We start from the raw sequence: 19,768 nt of genomic DNA, 5'->3' as shown, positions 1-19,768 counted from the left end.
CCCCTCCATCGACCCCTCCGTCGAGACTTAAAACTCATCTTTACTCGCTAGCCTTTCTTGACGTCCTCTGAGTGAGGGCTACATGTATGTAATTATGTATGTACTTAATCTACGAACCACTGTTGTATAATGTTAGTACCTCCACCAATGTAAAGCACTTTGGCCAACGAGAGTTGTTTATTAAATGTGCTATTGAAATAAAAAGTGACTTGACTTGACCTCCCCATAACCCCCGACCCCCGCACTCATGCTCCCACATCTCAAAGACTTGCGGGTTTGCAGGTTAATGGGAATTCTGTACATTGCCAGCCAGTGTGTCGGGTGTGGATGAGAAAAATGTAGATCATATTGAAGTCGTGTGAAGGGGTGATAGACGGTCAGCATCGACTCGCTGGGCCAAAGGGCCTGTTTCCACGCTGTATCTCTAAACTATACTAAACGGGCAGATGGATTTTCTTCAGAACCTTCTTCTGAAGGTCTCGGCCCGAAACGTCACCCATTAATGTTTAGTGTTTGTTGTTAATGTTTAACGTTTCATGCGTCATTCTTAATTGTTGCTGTATGTCGTGTTGTGACTTGCGGGCGGAGCACCAAGGCAAATTCCTTGTATGTGAACACACTTGGCCAATGAACTTATTCATTCATTCACTCCTTCTCTCCTGTTCCCGACGTTGCGGGGAGCCCAGAACCAGGGGCCACACGCAGTTTAAGAATAAGGGGTAGGCCATTTGGAACGGAGACGAGGAAACACTTTTCCTCACACAGAGAGTGGTGAGTCTGTGGAATTCACTGCCTCAGAGGGCGGTGGAGGCCAGTTCCCTGGATGCGTTCAAGAGGGAGCTAGATAGGGCTCTTAAAGATAGCGGAGTCAGGGGATACGGGGAGAAGGCAGGAACGGGGTACTGATTGGGGATAGACAAAAATGCTGGAGAAACTCAGCGGGTGCAGCAGCATCTATGGAGCGAAGGAAATAGGCAACGTTTCGTCCCGAAACGTTGCCTATTTCCTTCGCTCCATAGATGCTGCTGCACCCGCTGAGTTTCTCCAGCATTTTTGTCTACCTTCGATTTTCCAGCATCTGCAGTTCCTTCTCAAATACTGAATTGGGGATGATCAGCCATGATCACATTGAATGGCGATGCTGGCTCGAAGGGCCAAATGGCCTACTCCTGCACCTATTGTCTATTGTCTGCTGTCCCCGGAGATGCTGCCTGTCCCGCTGAGTTACTCCGGCATTTTGTGTCTATCTTTGGTTTAAACCAGCATCTGCATTTTCGTAGCTGTGGCAGTCGGAGGTTCGTTAAATGATGCATGGAGGCTGACTGTGCACTGGTGCAGGTAAAGGTCAGCCTTTATTCCCCTCAGCGTTACAGGGGGTGCGTTAGGAGCGAGCGAGGCCTGTGCTTGAAAGGAAAACACTTCACATGAAGTCAAACGGGCGATGTTGTGTGCGGCAGTCTGTGGCTGTGCTGGGGCAAGGCTGGGACCATATGTGTGGAAGGATAGGAGGATTCGGATCAATGGATGGAGAGGGCATTCGCTGAAGAGCACCGACCGGTGCAGACACGTCTAACACAGAAAAACTATCGGCTGTCAGTAAATAACAATGCACAATAACAGGTCTCACATCCCGCTGCCTATTCCAGTCTCCTGTCTGGCTGCCTCAAGCTCTCCCCCTCTCCCTCTCTATCTCCCTCCCACTCCCCCTCCCTCATTCTCCCCCTCGCTCTCTCCCATCCCTTCCTCTCACCCTCTCCCTCGCCCACTCTCTCTCACTCTCTCCCCCCTTCTCTCCCTCGCCATCTCTCTCCGCCTTCTCTCCTCCTCTCTCTTCGCACACCCTATCCCCCTCTCTCCCTCCCTCCCTCTCCCCCCCCCTCTCCATCTCTCTCTCCCTCTCACTATATCTCTCTCCCTCTCTCTTTCTTTCTCTCTCTCCCTCCCTCTATCTCTCTCCCTCCATCTCCCTCTCCCCCCTCACTCCCCCCACTCTCCCTCTCTCCCTCCCTCCCTCTCTCCATCACTCTCCCTCTCTCTCCGTCTCTGTCTCTCCCCCCCTCTCTCCATCTCTCTCTCTCTGCAAAGTAGAGCCAGCAATGTCCGATCAAGGATAGTGCGAGGGTCACCAATGAGGTAGATAGTAGTTCAGGACCGCTCTCTGGTTGTGGTGGGATGGTTCAGTTGCCCGAGTACGGACAGGGCAACAGAGCAATGATTTATCAGGCACAATAATCTGAAACACGTACCTCAGGTGCTTGCTGTTCAAATGATGCTGTTTGCAAAGTACCCGTGGGACCAATCCTCTCCTGGGTTAGTTGTGGTGGAGGATCCTCAGCGCTGTGATGGCTTTAGGCAGCTGAGGGTGAAATGTTCTGATCCACTCCGTTTCATCACAAGCTCCACCCTGGGTTTCTGCGCTGGGAACACACTGCACCCACCCTCCCTCTAGCCTCTCTTATACACTGTGCCGTGCACGTCACCACACCAGCAGGTTTCCCCAGCCCCCGCTGGGCTTCATTGAAGTCGACATCCTTGCGTCAAATGATCGTAAAGGTCATACGTGATAGGAGCAGAATGATGCCACTCGGCCCATCGAGTCCACTCCGCCATTCAATCACGGCTGATCTATCTCTCCCCCCTTAACCCCATTCTCCTGCCTTCTCCCCATAACCTCTGACACCTGTACCAATCAACAATCCATCTATCTCTGCCTTAAGAATACCCACTGACTTGGCCTCCACAGCCTTCTGTGGCAAAGAATTCCCCAGATTCCTCTGACTAAAGAAATTCCTCCCCATCACCCTCCTATTAGGACGTCCTTTATAGACAACAGACAATAGGTGCAGGAGTAGGCCATTCGGCCCTTCGAGCCAGCACCCACCGCCATTCAATGTGATCATGGCTGATCATCCCCAATCAGTACCCCGTTCTTGCCTTCTCCCCATATCCCCTGACTCCGCTGTTTTTAAGAGCCCTTTCTAGCTCTCTCTTTAATTCTGAGGCTGTGACCTCTAGTCCTAGACTCTCCCACTAGTGGAAACATCCTCTCCACATCCACTCGATCCAAGCCGTTCATTATTCTATACGTTTCAATCTTCAATCCCCCTTAATTTTTTCTGGGCTTAGAGCGAGTGCAGGCCCAGTGCCGACAACCGCTCATCGTAGGTTAACCCACTCATTGCTGGGATCGTTCTTGCAAACCTCCTGTGGACCCTCACCAGAGCCGGCACGTCCTTCCTCGGATGTATTGCCCGAAGATTGCTCGCGATGATCCAAATGGGGCCCGACCAGCGCCTTTCTAGAGCCTCAGCGTTACGTCCCACGTGATAGACAAATGCAGACTCACCAGCCGCCCCACCGGCCCGAACCCCTCCCGCCCACTCCAGCTGGCCCTCTGCACTTGTATAAATCCACCACCCACCCCAGCAATGACTGGCGCCCGCCCTTGTAGATGCCGGCCCTATAATAAAACATTGCCTGAAATCATTAGTTGGCGCGGTGTCCACAAGCAGGTTTAAGACAGAGTGGCTTAATTAATCCGTGGAAAAATGGACCACACACACATACAGTGATTTATTCTTCCCTCTGGTTCATTTTATTCTCGTTCCTACTTCAGTGGAGTTCAGATCTTTGTCACGTGTGCACAGCAAATGGTTGCACGGTGGAGCCGCAGGTGGAGTTGCCTCCTCCATCCTGGCCTCGGGTCCTGACCTGTGTGGAGTTTGCACGATCCCCCTTGGGTTTCCTCCGGGTGCTCCGGCTTCCTCCCGCATCCCGAAGACGTGCGGGTTGGTAGGTTCATTGGTAATCCGTAAAGCTGCCGGGCAGTAGCGGTGGCGTGAGTGGACAGGCGATGAATTGGCTTGTCGGGACCCTACTCCAGAATTGGGCGTACAGGTGTGTTTGGGGGTACAGGTGTGTTTGGGCGTACAGGTGTGTATGGGCGTACAGGTGTGTTCGGGGGTACAGGTGTGTATGGGCGTACGGGGGTACAGGTGTGTTCGGGGGTACAGGTGCGTATGGGCGTACAGGTGTGTATGGGCGTACAGGTGTGTATGGGCATACAGGTGTGTTTACAGGTGGGGCATACAGGTGTGTTTGGGCGGTACAGGTGTGTATTGGGCGTACAGGTGTGTACAGGTGTATGGGCGTACAGATGTGTAAATAGGGGGAGAGCTGAGAAAGAACTTGTCCACACCAACCAACACTAGTCCCTTCTCATAGAGTAATCGAGTGATACAGCATGGAAACAGGCCCTTTGGCCCAACCTGCCCACACTGGCCCAGCTACACTAGTCCCACCTGCCTGCATTTGGCCCACATCCCTCTAAACCCGTCCTATCCATGTACCTGTCTAAATGTTTCTTAATAGTTCATGTGATAGTCCCTGCCTCAACTACCTCCTCCGGCAGCTCGTTCCATACCCCCACCACCCTGTGTGTAAAAGAGTTACCCCTCAGGTTCCTATTAAATCTCTCCCCCCCCCCTCCCACCCACAACCTAAATCTATTGTGTAATTAGCAAACAATTTGTACTTTTGAAATCTCTCTCAAGCTCTGACAAGGGGTTCTCGACCTGAAACATTAACTCCACTTTTCTTCCCACACCAGTTAAAGTGTTTCTTTAGAAACAAGGAACTGCAAGTGCTGGCCAACAAAACAAGACACAAAGTGCTGGAGTTACTCAGCGGGTCAACACAAAGTTCTCCAGCGGTTGCTGATTTGGCGTCAGGTTTCCTTCACACCTTCGATGTTCCTTCGCTAAATCTCCTCGACATCTAGAGGGAGACAACAAAGAGATGAGACATCGATAGATTCTTCTCTTTCTGCAACGTCTTCCTTTCTTGGTTCCCAACGTGACGTTTCGCTCATTTTACAGCGCCAGAGACCCGGTACGATCCTGACCTCGGGCGCTGTCTGTACGGAGTTTGCACGTTCTCCCCCGTGACCTGCGTGGGGGTTTCTCCAGGTACTCCGGATCCCTCCCACATTCTAAAGACGTGCAGGTTTGTAGGTTGTTCAAGAAGGAACTGGAAAAATTGAGGGTAGACAAAAGGGCTGGAGAAACTCAGCAGGTGAGGCAGCATCTATGGAGCGAAGGAAATAGGCAACGTTTCGGCACGAAACGTTGCCTATTTCCTTCGCTCCATAGATGCTGCCTCACCCGCTGAGTTTCTCCAGCACTTTTGTCTACCTCAAGTTTGTAGCTTCTATAAATTATCCCTAGGGAGTAGGATAGAACTAGTGAACGCTGGTCGGCGTGGAATCGGTGGGCTGAAGGGCCTGTTTCCACGCCGTATCTCTAAACTAAACTAAACTAAGTCCAGCATCAAACTGAGTCTGAAGAAGGGTCTCGACCCGAAACGTCACCCGTTCCTTCTCTCCAGAGACGCTGCCTGCCCCCGCTGAGCTGCCCCAACATTTTGCATCTATCTTCGGTTTAAACCAGCATCTGCAGTTCCTTCCTGCACACTAAATCCTGCATCTGCGCACGAGAAACAGCGTGATTGTGATCATGCATGGCCATTTCGCTGACTGGATAGCACGCGACAAAACGCATGACATCACTGTAGCTCGGTACCCGTGACAATGCCAAACTAAATGAATACTAAATTCATAGCAAAAGGATTTGAGTCTAGGAGCAGGGAGGTTCTACTGCAGTTGTACAGGGTCTTGGTGAGACCACACCTGGAGTATTGCGTACAGTTTTGGTCTCCTAATCTGAGGAAAGGACATTCTTGCCATAGAGGGAGTACAGAGAAGGTTCACCAGACTGATTCCTGGGATGGCAGGACTTTCATATGAAGAAAGGCTGGATAGACTTGGCTTGTACTCGCTAGAATTTAGAAGATTGAGGGGGGGATCTTATAGAAACTTACAAAATTCTTAAGGGGTTGGACAGGCTAGATGCAGGAAGATTGTTCCAGATGTTGGGGAAGTCCAGAACAAGGGGTCACAGTTTAAGGATAAGAGGGAAGCCTTTTAGGATCAAGATGAGAAAATCATTTTTTACACAGAGAGTGGTGAATCTGTGGAATTCTCTGCCACAGAAGAGAGTTGAGGCCAGTTCATTGGCTATATTTAAGGGGGAGTTAGATGTGGCCCTTGTGGCTAAAGGGATCAGGGGGTATGGAGAGAAGGCAGGGATGGGATACTGAGTTGGATGATCAGCCATGATCATATTGAATGGCGGTGCAGGCTCGAAGGGCCGAATGGCCTACTCCTGCACCTATTGTATATGTTCAGTAACGTCACACCTTCGTGCATGTTTGAATTTGTGAGCAAATGGCAAATTTGGTATTAGTGCTTTCCATACAGACACACACATATTAGCAATTCTATGCAGTGTAATCAAGGGGAAAATAACTCTTGTATTTCAGCAAATCCCTTGTGGCCCTAACTATCAATTTTTAAGGACAGCAATTTCCAAACATGAATATTTCAGAACAGGTTTCGAAATAGAAAATTGAACTAATTTATCTGTTTAATAAGTGTGTTTAATTAAGTTTAGTTTAGTTTAGTATAGTTTACTGAGACAGCATGGAAACCAACATTCAATCATGGCTGATCTATCTCTCCCTCCTAACCCCATTCTGGTGGAACAACTGGTGGACTGGTGCGGCAAAAATAACCTAGAATTGAATGTCGACAAAACTAAGGAGATGGTTGTCGACTTCAGGAGGGCGCAGCCAAAGCATACACCCCTCAACATTAGTGGCACTGCAGTGGAGAGAGTGGAGAGCATAAAGTTCCTCGGTGTGCAAATAACGGACAGCCTCACCTGGTCCAGGAACACCACTGGGACCGTCAAACGGGCCCATCAGCGACTGCACTTCCTGAGGAAACTAAAACAGGCCTCACTCCCCACCAACATCCTCAGGACTTTCTACAGGGGCACGGTGGAGTCTGTACTCACGTACTGCATAAATACGTGCAACTGCTCGGACAGGAAGGCTCTGCAGAGGGTAGTGAGGGGAGCAGAGAGGATCATTGGCGTCTCCCTACCCTCGGTACAAGAACTGTTCCAGAGCCGCTGTCTGAAGAAAGCTCAGAGAATTGCCAAGGACAAACTGCACCCCCTCCACGCACACCTGGATCTCCTGCCATCAGGCAAGAGATATCGAAGCATCAAAGCCCGGACTACGAGGCTGCTAAACAGCTTCCTACCACAGGCTGTGAGGCTGCTAAACAGTCACTCTGCACTCACAGTCACTTGACTTGACTCTGCGGCTGGCACGGACACTTTAATACTGGCACTGGCCACTCAAATCAGCGGCCCCGGACATTTTTTTTATGATTGGTTTATTGTTATTAACATTGTGTTTTTTTTTAGTTTTTTTTTTTACCTGCTTTTAACTATTTATACTGTTCCATCAGGGACTGGATTGTTTTTTAGTGTTATTATGTGTGAAGTGTTTAAATTTCATGTGCGATGCTCCGCTATTCACTGGGAAACGTCTTTTCATTTTGCACTGTAACAACTGTTGCTTGCAAGATGACAATAAAGGTTGATTGATTGATTGATTGATTCTCCTGCCTTCTCCCCATAACCCCTGACACCCTGTACTAATCAAGAATCGATCTATCTCTGCTTTATCTGTTGCCGTCTCTGATTTGTTCATAAAATTAGTGGAGTCATAGAAACATAGAAAATAGGTGCAGGAGTAGGCCATTCGGCCCTTCGAGCCTGCACCGCCATTCAATATGATCATCCAACTCAGTATCCTGTACCTGCTTTCTCTCCATACCCCCTGATCCCTTTAGCCACAAGGGCCACATCTAGCTCCCTCTTAAATATAGCCTGGGGATATGGGGAGAAGGCAGGAACGGGGTACTGATTGGGCATGATCAGCCATGATCACATTGAATGGCGGTGCTGGCTCGAAGGGCCGAATGGCCTACTCCTGCACCTACTGTCTATTGTCTATTGTTCTGACCTTCTCTATATTTCAGTCCGAAGAAGGGGTCTCGACCCGAAATGTCGCCTGTTCCCTCTCTCCAGAGATGCTGCCTGACCCCGCTGAGTTACTCCAGCATTTTGTGCCTATCTTCCACCGACGACAGGGGCGGGTTAGTGAGGACATGACATGAGAGGGAGGAGCTGAGACGCAACTTACCGTGCTGAATACGGGCAACTTAAAGATCAACCCGAGAACTGGGATGTTGGCGATGAACTCTGACACGAGCGGCAGACTGCTCCTGGAGAAACAGTTAAACATTGAGTTAACTTTGTGACTTGTCCCTGTGTTTATAGCGCTAGCACGGTGGCGCAGCGGAAGAGTCGCTGCCTGACAGCGCCAGAGACACCCAGGTTCGATCCTGACTACGCGTGCTGTCTGTACAGAGTTTGCATGTTCTCCCCGTGATGTGCGTGGGATTTCTCCGGGCGCTCCGGTTTCCCCCCGCCACTCCAAAGACGTGCAGGTTTGTCGGTTAACTGGCATTAGTCTAGTTGAGAGATACAGCGGGGCGGGAGATTGCAACCTTCACGTGGTCCACCCTGTTGCAACGAATGCAATCAACCTGGCGTGCACAATCAAGTAAGATCAAATGGAACAAGTTGTCTGTCCGACAACTATAGGCTGTGCACGCCACACACAAGAAGAAGAGAGACAGCATAAAAACACATTCAATTGTAAATTGTCCCTGGTGTGTGCAGGGTAGTGCTAGCGTACAGGGATCGCTGGTCGGTACGGACTCGGTGGGCCGAAGGGCCTGTTTCACATCCCATTCACAGCAGATGGCCACCAGTGGTCCACTGTTCAGAGAGACATGGCTCCCTGCATGAAAGTGGCAAGTCGAGAGGATGGTGTGGTGTCGAAGGCATTTGGCGCGCTTGCCTTCACTGGGAAAGATACTGGGTATAAAAAAATGGGACATCATGATCCAGCTGTACAAGTCGTCTGTTGGACCACACTTGGACTCTCTGCCTCAGAGGGCGGTGGAGGCAGGTTCTCTGGATGCTTTCAAGAGAGAGCTAGGTAGGACTCTTAAAAATAGCGGAGTCAGGGGATATGGGGAGAAGGGAGGAACGGGGTACTGATTGGGGATGATCGGCCATGATCACATTGAATGGCGGTGCTGGCTCGAAGGGCCGAATGTCCTACTCCTGCACCTATTGTCTATTGTCTATTGTCTATTGTAGTCCGAAGAAGGGTCTCGACCCGAATCGTCACCTGTTCCTGTGGGGAAAGAACTGCAGATGCAGGTTTACACCAAAGATAAGATGCAAAGTGCTGGAGTAACTCAGCGGCTCAGGCAGCATCTCCGGAGAGAAAGTGGAAAGGCCACGTTTCAGATCGAGACCTTTCTTCAGACCGGGAGAAGAGTCTCGGCCCCACACCGTCAGAGATGCTGCCTGACCCGCTGAGCTACTCAGAGGAGGTGGAGGCCGGTTCTCTGGATGCTTTCAAGAGAGAGCTAGATAGGACTCTTAAAAATAGCGAAGTCAGGGGATATGGGGAGAAGGCAGGAACGGGGTACTGATTGGGGATGATCGGCCATGGTCACATTGAATGGCGGTGCTGGCTCGAAGGGCCAAATGGCCTCCTCCTGCACCTATTGTCTATTGTCTATTGTCTGTGGATGGCTTGATTGTAACCATGCATAGTCTTTTCGCCGCCTGGTTAGCACTGTACCTCGATTCACGTGACAATATTAAGATGGGTTAATGGGGGCCGGATTTACAATTGGAACGCTGCACCTTATGGTGCAAGTGAGAAATACATTTGAACTTGAACTTGAACTTGATGGTCAAAGAAGTGATCAGTAGAAGTGGGGCTTACCTGACGAGCAGGTAAAGTCCGTAGCTTTCACAGAGCATGCCGATCGCAGGCCAGCGGAGAAGGACAAGGAAGATCCCACCCAGGAAGAAACTGGAACCTCGCAGCTTCTGCCTCTCGCGGAAGAACTGGAAGGAGTTCCGCAGCCCAATGATGAAGGGAAGGCCGGAGACGAAGAGAATCTGGCGGGCGGGAAATTGGGAAAATAGACATCGATGTTAAACCATTAGAGCTGCTGCCTCACAGCGCCAGAGAACCCAAGCTCAATCCTGACTCTGGGTCCAGTTTAGTTTAGAGAAACCTTGCGGAAACAGGCCCTTCGGCCCACCCAGTCCGTGCCGACCAGCGACCCCCGCACACCAGCACTGTCTGCCTACGCACACTAGGGGCAATGTTTTGCATTTTATCAAGCCAGTTAGCCTGCAGACCTGCACGTCTGGAGTTCGGGAGGAAATCGAAGATCTCGGAGAAAACCCACACGGGTCACGGAGAGAACGTACAAACTCCATATAGACTCTTAAGGGATTGGACAGGCTAGATGCAGGAAGATTGTTCCCGATGTTGGGGAAGTCCAGAACAAGGATCACAGTTTAAGGATAAGGGGGAAATCCTTTAGGACCGAGATGAGAAAATTATTTTTTACACAGAGAGTGGTGAATCTGTGGATTTTTCTGCCACAGAAGGTAGTTGAGGCCAGTTCATTGGCTGGATTTAAGAGGGAGTTAGATGTGGCCCTTGTGGCTAAAGGGTGTCAGGGGGTATGGAGAGAAGGCAGGTATGGGATATTGATTTGGATGATCATCCATGGTCATATTGAATGGCGGTGCAGTTTCGAAGGGCCGAATGGCCTACTCCTGCACCTATTTTCTATGTTTCTATGTTTCTAGACAGCACCCGTAGTCAGGATTGAACCCGGGTCTCTGGAGCTGTGAGGCAGCAACTCTACCGCCATGCTACCATATGTCAGAGAAATCTGTCTGTGCGGAGTTTGCACGTCCTCCCTCTGACCGCGTGGGTTTTCTCCGGGAGCTGCGTTTTCCTCCCACGTCCCACAGACGTGCAGGTTTGTAGGTCAATTTGCTTCTGTAAATTGTCCCTGGCGTGAAGGATAGACCTGGTGCCGCTGGACGTGGAAGGTCCCGTTTCCACGCCGTATCTCTAAAAATCTAAACCAAAATCTGCCTTTCAAACATACCCCCTCACCTGTGTTTACCTGTTACCTGCCACGCTTTGTCCTGCCCCTCCTCTCTTCCACCCTTCACCCCTCCCCCCCCCCCCCCCCCCGACCCACAAACAGTCCGAAGAACGACCCCGACCCGAATCGTCACCTATCCATGTTCTCCAGGGATGCTGCCTGACCCGCTGAGTTACTCCAGCACTTTGTGTCATTTAAAGAATGAACTATAGGGGGCAGCATAATGCAACGATTATCATGCCACTCCTTGCAATCACTTGCTCAGTGTAACTAGGATGTTGCTTTACCTCCACGACACCAGGAACCAAACTATTTCATAGTCTGTAAAATGCCTGGTGATATTCCAGTGGGTTATTAGCCGGGACATCCCGTATATTGGGCTAAATTGGGTTGTCCCGTACGGGACCGCCCTTGTCCTGTATTTGACCGCTACTGCTCGGGTCGAGCGGACCGTCGGGTTAGAACGCCTCACCCGTCCCGACGTAGTGCAGCCCGTGGAGTGCAGCAGCAGCAGCAGCAGCAGCGCCTCGCCCGTGGCCCCGTCGGTCGGTCGGCAGCCCGGTCAGCTGTCCGACCTTTGGACCGTCGCTTACCGCCGACACCACCACCTTCTCGTGGCCGGTCATCGGTTCATGAGTTGGACGGGGCGCCGAACTCCTCAGCTGCCCCGCCGGCTGGGCTTTGTGTGCAGTCCAGCACCCGGGGCCAACTCATCACTCACCCAGCCACGGCCCAGTCGGTCGACGAATGGCCGTCGGGAACTTGTCCCGTATTTTGACCCGTTTGTCCCTTATTTGGGGGTGAGAACGTTGGCGACCCGCGTTCATGTGTTCGTAAGATCATAGGAGCAGAATTAGGCCATTCAGCCCATCGAGTCTACTCCACCATCCAATCATGGCTGATCTATCTTTCCCTCTCAACCCCATTATCCTGCCTTCTCCCCATCTCCCTAAGAAGTTTCCTCCGGCTGCTCCCACCATCCCAAAGAAGTACAGGTTTGTAGGTTAATGACCCTCTGTGCCGAACAGCTGTAAGAACAGCTTCTTCCCCACAGCCATCAGGCTATTAAACACAACATCAAACAAACTCAGAACTATAACACTTTATCTGTTTATTTATGTGACCTATGGTATATAGACACAATGAACTGTTCTGTACTCATGCCGACAATATCCTGTTGTGCTGCAGCAAGCAAGAATGTTATTGTCCTATCTGGGACACATGACAATAAAACTCTCTTGACCCTTGTAAAGTTGTCCCTAATGTGTGCGGAGTGGATGGGAGAGTGGGGTAACATTGGATTAGTGTGAATGTGTAATCGCTGGTCGGCATGGACTCAGTGGGCCGAAGGGCCTGTTTCCATGCTGTATCTCTAGACTCTGAACTCTCTCTCTGTCTCTAAACCATCAACTTCCCTAAATTCATTCCAGCCGATCCTTTCAAGCGGGAAAGGGCGCAGAGAAGATTTACGAGGATGTTGCCGGGACTCGAGGGCCTGAGATACAGGGAGAGAGGTTGAGCAGGTCGGGTCTCTATTCCTTGGAGCGCAGGAGGATGAGTAAGTAAGTACATTTATTGGCCAAGTATTCACATACAAGGAATTTGCCTTGGTGCTCCGCCCACAAGTAACGACATGACATACAGTGACAGTTACGAATGACTCAGGAAACACTAAACATTAATAATAATAAAACATTAATGAAAAAACACCATTGATCAAGCAGGTGAACCAACAAAATACCAGATCAATGAGGCGGGGGGGGAGGAGGGGGGGGGGGAGGGGGGGCTTATCGGGGTGTACAAAATCATGAGAGGAATAGGTCGGGTAGACGCACAGAGTCTCTTGCCCAGAGTTAGGGGAATCGAGAACCAGAGGACATAAGTTCAAGGTGAGGGGAGGGAAAGATTGAATGGGAACCCGATGCAAAGGGTGGTGGGTGTATGGTAGTTGAGGCAGGGACCATCGCAATGTTTAAGAAACAGTTAGACAGGTACATGGATAGGTCAGGTTTAGGGGGGTATGGGCCAAATGCAGACAGCTGGGACTAGAGTAGATGGGACATGTTGGTCGGTGTGGGCAAGTTGGGCCGAAGGGCCTGTTTTCACGCTGTATCACTGCGACTCTCTCTTGTTGATCCATGGAAAATACTCACGTTTCCGAAGGCAAGGAGAACTCGGTCAAAGTACAATAGAATTCCGAACAGCAGGAAAAACACTCCGAATCCCATCAATCCCACTCCGATCCCTAAAACAAGACCACATCATGTTTAGTTCAAAGGTACACAAAATTGCTGGAGAAACTCAGCGGGTGCAGCAGCATCTATGGAGCGAAGGAAATAGGCGACGTTTCGGGCCGAACCCCTTCTTCAGACTGACCGCTAACTCATGTTTAGTTCAGTTTAGTTTAGGGATACAGGGCGGAAACAGGCCCTTCGGCCCACCGAGTCCGTGCCGACCAGCGATCCCCGCACGCTAACACTACCCTACACACACTGGGGGTCATCTACAATTAACCTGCAAGCCTGTAAGTCTTTGGAGTGTGGGAGGAAACCGAAGGTCGTGAAGAAAACCCACGCAGGTCACGGGGAGAACGTACAAACTCCGCACGGACAGCACCTGCAGTCAGGATCGAACCCGGGTCTCTGGCGCTGTAAGGTAGCAACTCTACCGCTGCGCCACCGTGCCGATGGTTTGGCACAAAGTGCTGGAGTAACTCAGCGGGTCAGGCATCATCCCTGGAGAACATGGGTAGATGACGTTTCGGGACAGGACTCTTCTTCAGACCTGTCTGCATGAACTCTGAGGGCCGAAGGGCCTGTTTCTATCTTTCAATCAGGAAGGCACTGGTCGGTCCACATTTGGAGTATTGTGAGGGGTTTTGGGCCCCATATGTGGGGAGGGATGTGTTGGCACTGGAGAGGGTCCAGAGGAGGTTGATGAGAATAAACTCAGGGATGAGTGGGTTTACTTATGATGAGCCTTTGACGACGCTGGGCCTGTACTCGCTGGAGTTTAGAAGGATGAGGGGGTTTCTCATGGAAACTTACGGAATAGTGAAAGGATTGGATCGAGTGGATGTGGAGAGGATGTTTCCACTGGTGGGAGAATCTGGGACCAGAGGGCACAGCCTCGGAATAGAAAGACGTACCTTTAGAAAGGAGATGAGGAACTTCCTTAGCCAGAGGGTGGTGAATCTGCGGAGTTTGTTGCCACAGACGGTGGTGGAGGCCAAGTCAATGGATATTTTTAAGGCGGTGTTTGACAGATTCTTGATTAGTTGAGGGGGAAAGATAGATCGGCCATGATCGAATGGCGGAGTAGACTCGATGGGCCGAATGGCTTAATTCTGTTCCTATGACTTATGAATTTATGAAGCTGGATTGACTCTTCATCTCACCAATTGGATGATTCTCCATCACCAATCACCAGCCCACCACCTCCACTTCCCCCCTCCCCCCTCCCCCCCTCCCCCTCCTCCCCCTCCCCCCCCCTGCTCCTCCCCCCTCCCCCTCCCCCCCTGTCTCCTCCCCCCCTCCCCCCTCCCACGTAGTTTAAGAATGCGAAGAATTGAAAACAATTAAAATGTTGTTGTCAGCGCCGTTTTCGTTCAAGGTGGTCTTGTAGCGATGAACTCATGAGCAGACGACTCCAAGACTTACGAACCAAATTACAACACAATACATCATTAGCCAAGTATGTTCTGCAACATACGAGGAATTTCATTTGCCAAGTCAGTCACACCAATAAAAAGCAACAGAACACACTAAACACATTTTAACATAAACATCCACCACAGTGACCCCTCCACATTCGTCACTGGGATGGAAGGCGCATCTTTGTTCTTCCGTGGTCGGGGGGCCTCTAGCCTTCCGTTGACGGGGCAATCGAGCTCCTGCATTGGTGGTGGGGGGGGGGGGGGGGGGGGGAAATCTCAGCGCACCCCCGTGCCTTCTGCGTCGTTGGAGCTCCCGACTCGGTCTCTCCCGAGACTGCGAGCCCTTGATGTTAAAGTCCGCAGGCCGCGGTTGGAGCATCGATCCCGGGCAAGGGATCGGCCCCCGATGGTAATCAGCCCCAAACCCTGAGGCCACGACAACAACACAATAAACAGGGGTTGAGAAACACGGTCTCCCTCCAGCTCTTAAACCCCTGCCCCACGGTATGAGTTCATTCCAAGAGCTCTGCCAAGTTTACCCCGATTCAAACTCGGAGATTTACGGTAATGGCCACTCGTCGGTACTCGGGGCTCTCGTGGACATTTTTCAACATGTTGAAAAATCTTCACGAGTCTTCCCTGTGCTTACCTACCGTTAGCGAGTCTTCCCGAGTACCTGCCGTTAGCGTTACGGGCCGGTAAGAGGCGTCCCCGAGCTCCGAGGTACCCGCTACATCCATTCTCCGTGCTTACCACGAGTTTGATTTCTTTTTAACTTGGGAGAGCTCTTGGAATGAACTCGCACAGTGGGACAGGGCTAATAGTCCAATGGAAAGATTCCTCAGGTCTGATGCTGACATCTCCACTGATCATCTTGCGACTGCCTTAAGCAATGAATGACAGCGGAGTTCTGCGATGGGACCTGGCATCTGGGGAAACGTTCTCTCACCATTGTATCAGGCAAGAAATCTATTGAAGGATCTAAATGAGGTGAAGGGAAGGTCATGCTGGCTGTGCTATTCAATACGTCTGTGGCAGATTCTGGGCAAAAATCTATATTTCTGCCTTACCTTATTTAATTTGACTGGTGCATAAAAGTCAATTGAACTCAGCATTGAATCTACACAATGAGGGAGCATCGCAGTCTTTAGACTTTAGAGATACAGCGTGGAAACAGGCCCACGTCGCACCGAGTCCGCGCCGACCAGCAATCGCCCCGTACACTAACACTATCCTACACACTAGGGACAATTTACAATATTACCAACGCCAATTAACCGATAAATCTGTACGTCTTTGGAATGTGGGTGGAAACCGGAGCGCCCGGAGGAAACCCGCGCAGGTCACGGGGAGAAGGTACAAACTCCGTACAGACAAGCACCCGTAGTCAGGATCGAACCCAGATCTCTGGCGCTGTGAGGCAGCGAACTCTACCGCTGCTCCATGGTGCATCCTGGTCTATGTGATGGACCTGCAGCTCTCTGCAAATTCTTGCAGTCTTGGGCTAACCCAGCAGCATGGTGTCTCTTTCCTCAGTGGACGCATGCGAGGGTTCAGCCGGCTAACATGTTGTAAATCACCCCCCAGAAATTATAAGACAGAGAGGATAAAAGAAAGATTTAAAATCCAGTTGCAATGAATTGGAAGTGAAACATAACGCCAGTGTCAGCTACATGCAGTGACCCACTGTGGTGAGGATAACTTGTTTCCATGGCAACACATTTCCCTTTAAATAATATATCAAGCTTTAAATATAACCCTCTTTGAATTATAATAGTGTCATTAAAATAACAACAACACCACAAACGCCAGCTAAACGACAAACTGATAGACGCAAAGTGCTGGAGGAACTCAGCGGGTCAGGCAGCACCTCTGGAGAAAATGGATGGGTGACATTTCATGTCAGGAACCCTCTTCAGACCCTTAGAAGGAATCCGACCCACAGTTTAGAAGGATGAGAGGGACTCTTATTGAAGCATATAAGATTACTAAGGGATTGGACACGCTAGAGGCAGGAAACATGTTCCCAATGTTGGGGGAGTCCAGAACCAGGGGCCACACAGTTTAAGAATAAGGGGCAAGCCATTTAGAACAGAGATGAGGAAACACTTTTTCACACAGAGTTGTGAGTCTGTGGAATTCTCTGCCTCAGAGGGCGGTGGAAGCAGGTTCTCTGGATACTTTTAAGAGAGAGCTAGATAGGGCTTTAAAGATAGCGGAGTCAGGGGATATGGGGAGAAGGCAGGAACGGGGTACTGATTGGGGATGATCAGCCATGATCACATTGAATGGCGGTGCTGGCTCGAAGGACCGAATGGCCTACTCCTGCACCTTATTGTCTATTGTCACTCTGTGAAACGTTACCTATCCGTGTCCTCCACAGATGCTGCCTGACCCGACGGGTTACTCCAGCACTCCGAGTCCTCACACACAAATCAATAGCGGTGGAAACATCCACTCGAGCCTGAGAACCATTCACACGACAGCTTACACATTAACTCCCTCCCGCCCCTCGTTCCGACACCGATACTTACTCTGTGTGTCTGTGACGGAAAACATTTTCTTCTCAATTAATTTTCTTCAAAAGATTATAATAGAGTCCGAGTTCCTCGTGTATCCCAGTGAGTTGCTGTGGAAGTTGACCCTTGTTCCAACCATCTAATCAGATTTATTATGGGAGTGATTTGATGAGTAATCACAGCCCCCGTGAATGTGGCTAAAGTCCACTCCATTATTCCTATGTAGTTACAGGTAGGTTAGTTTAGTTTAGAGATACAGCGCAGAGACAGGCCCTTCAGCCCATCGAGTCCGCACCGACCAGCGATCCCCGCATATCAACACTACATTACACACACGAGGGACAATTTACATTTATACCGAGCCAATTAACCTACAAACCTGTACGCGCGTCTTTGGAGCATGGGAGGTAACCGAAGATCTGGGAGAAATCCCACGCAGGGAGAACGTGCAAACTCCGTAGAGACAGCACCCGTAGTCAGGGTCGATCCTGGGTTCCTGGCGCTGTGAGGCAGCAACCCTACTGCTGTGCCATCATTCCGCCCCAGTTCATTCATTTAACATGACTCAGAGAATGAGTCAAGGAATTCAAAATCGATCGCTATCTATTTTATACTATAGTTAAGAACCTTCTTAACTTTACCTCTTGCAATAAATGTGTCTCATTTGCTTTGCCTGATGTACGTAATCAGTAACCGTGATGTTTTTCTACTGATTCAAATTAGGTCAGAAATGATAGGAGTAGAATTAGGCCATTCGGCCCATCAAGTCTACTCCGCCATTCAATCACGGCTGGTCTATCTCTCCCTCCCATTCTCCTGCCTTCTCACCACAACCTCTGACACCTGCACTAATCAAGAATCTATCTAACTCGGCCTTAAAAATATCCACTGACTTGGCCTCCACAGCCCTCTGTGGCAGAGAATTCCACAGATTCACCACCCTCGGACTAAAATGGTCACAGTTTAAGGATAAGGGGGAAGTCTTTTGGGACCGAGATGAGAAAAACAATTTTCACACAGAGAGTGGTGAATCTGTGGAATTCTCTGCCACAGAAGGTAGTTGAGGCCAGTTGATTGGCTATATTTAAGAGGGAGTTAGATGTGGCCCTTGTGGCTAAACGGCAGGCACAGGATACTGAGTTGGATGATCAGCCATGATCACATTGAATGGCGGTGCATGAATATTGAATGATCATATTGAATGGCGGTGCAGGCTCGAAGGGCCGAATGGCCTACTCCTGCACCTAGTTTCTAAAGAAGTTCCTCTTCATCTCCTTTCTAAAAGAGCGCCCTTTAATTCTGAGGCTGTGACCTCTGGTCCTAGAGTCTCCCACCAGTGGAAACATCCTCTCCACGTCCACTCTATCCAGGCCTTTCATTATTTTTTTTGTATTTTTTTGTATTTTTTAATTTATCTTTTTATTAGAAGCAGTGTACAAAAGTATAAAGCGCGGCATATGACATAGTACATTTATTGTACAGCTTCCATTTTAATTTTAACAAAGATTAAATAGAAAAAGAGAGAAAGAGCAAGTAAGTGAAAGAGAGAGTGAATATGTAAGAATAGAACCCCTAAACTACCAAATGAGTGTCGTCAAAGAGTGAGTAAAAACTTAAAAAAATTAAAAGACAAAAACGAACAAAAAGTGTTGATATACCTGCTTCATTTCTCCCCACTCCCATCACCCAGTCCGTAAATCGGCTTAATTCCAAAGGTACACAAAATTGCTGGAGAAACTCAGCGGGTGCAGCAGCATCTATGGAGCGAAGGAAATAGGCAACGTTTCGGGCCGAAACCCTTCTTCAGACTGATGGGGGGTGGGGGGAGAAGGAAGGAAAAAGGGAGGAGGAGGAGCCCGAGGGTGGGGGGGATGGAAGGAGACAGCTCGAGGGTTAAGGAAGGGGAGGAGACAGCAAGGGCTAGCAAAATTGGGAGAATTCAATGTTCATGCCGTCAGGACGCAAGCAGCCCAGGCGGAATATGAGGTGCTGTTCCTCCAATTTCCGGTGTTGCTCACTCTGGCAATGGAGGAGACCCAGGACAGAGAGGTCGGATTGGGAATGGGAGGGGGAGTTGAAGTGTTGAGCCACCGGGAGTTCAGGTAGGTTATTGCGGACTGAGCGGAGGTGTTCGGCGAAACGATCGCCCAACCTCCGCTTAGTCTCCCCGATGTAGATCAGCTGACATCTAGAGCAGCGGATGCAGTAGATGAGGTTGGAGGAGATACAGGTGAACCTTTGTCGCACCTGGAACGACTAGGTTTAATTCCAAAGTTGTGTTGCACCATACTATCCTTGTAATGAATCAATGAAAGGAGACCAGATCTTTGAAAATTGCTCTGATTTTCCTGCTAAGCCAAGTCTCATATCTTCAAGATGTAGTGTCTCAGACATGTTTGTGATCCACATTTCAAGAGTTGGGGTAGATGTATTTTTCCCAAAATTTAAGTATACGTTTTTTCACCATTATCAGGCCATAGCTAAGGAAAGGTCTTTGAAATATTAATAGCTCAGAGCAGGCTCGCCTTTCATTATAATGTAAGTTCCGCCAATGAGGTCTTCCCTCAACCTTCTAAACTCCAGCGAGTACAGGCCCAGTGCTGTCAAACACTGTTAGAA

At 49.9% G+C, this 19,768-nt stretch overlaps 1 protein-coding gene across 1 annotated transcript; it reads right to left on the bottom strand.

Annotated features, from left to right (window-relative positions):
* Window positions 1–4,548: 4,548 nt before the first annotated feature.
* Window positions 4,549–18,258, bottom strand: LOC129708870 (vesicle transport protein GOT1A-like). The gene is made up of 5 exons (XM_055654910.1): window positions 17,165–18,258; window positions 13,129–13,220; window positions 9,784–9,962; window positions 8,116–8,197; window positions 4,549–4,776 (listed from the first exon to the last, which is right to left on the bottom strand). Exons 1-5 carry the CDS (start codon window positions 17,187–17,189, stop codon window positions 4,738–4,740), a joined length of 417 nt encoding a protein of 138 aa, XP_055510885.1. The 5' UTR covers window positions 17,190–18,258; the 3' UTR covers window positions 4,549–4,737.
* Between the last annotated feature and the right edge of the window lie 1,510 nt (window positions 18,259–19,768).

The sequence above is a fragment of the Leucoraja erinacea genome, chromosome 24 (assembly GCF_028641065.1).
Source record: "Leucoraja erinacea ecotype New England chromosome 24, Leri_hhj_1, whole genome shotgun sequence".
NCBI classification, from domain to species: domain Eukaryota; kingdom Metazoa; phylum Chordata; class Chondrichthyes; order Rajiformes; family Rajidae; genus Leucoraja; species Leucoraja erinaceus.
The sequence above is the reverse complement of the archived record's forward strand: the minus strand, read 5'-3'. Positions and strand labels throughout refer to the sequence as shown.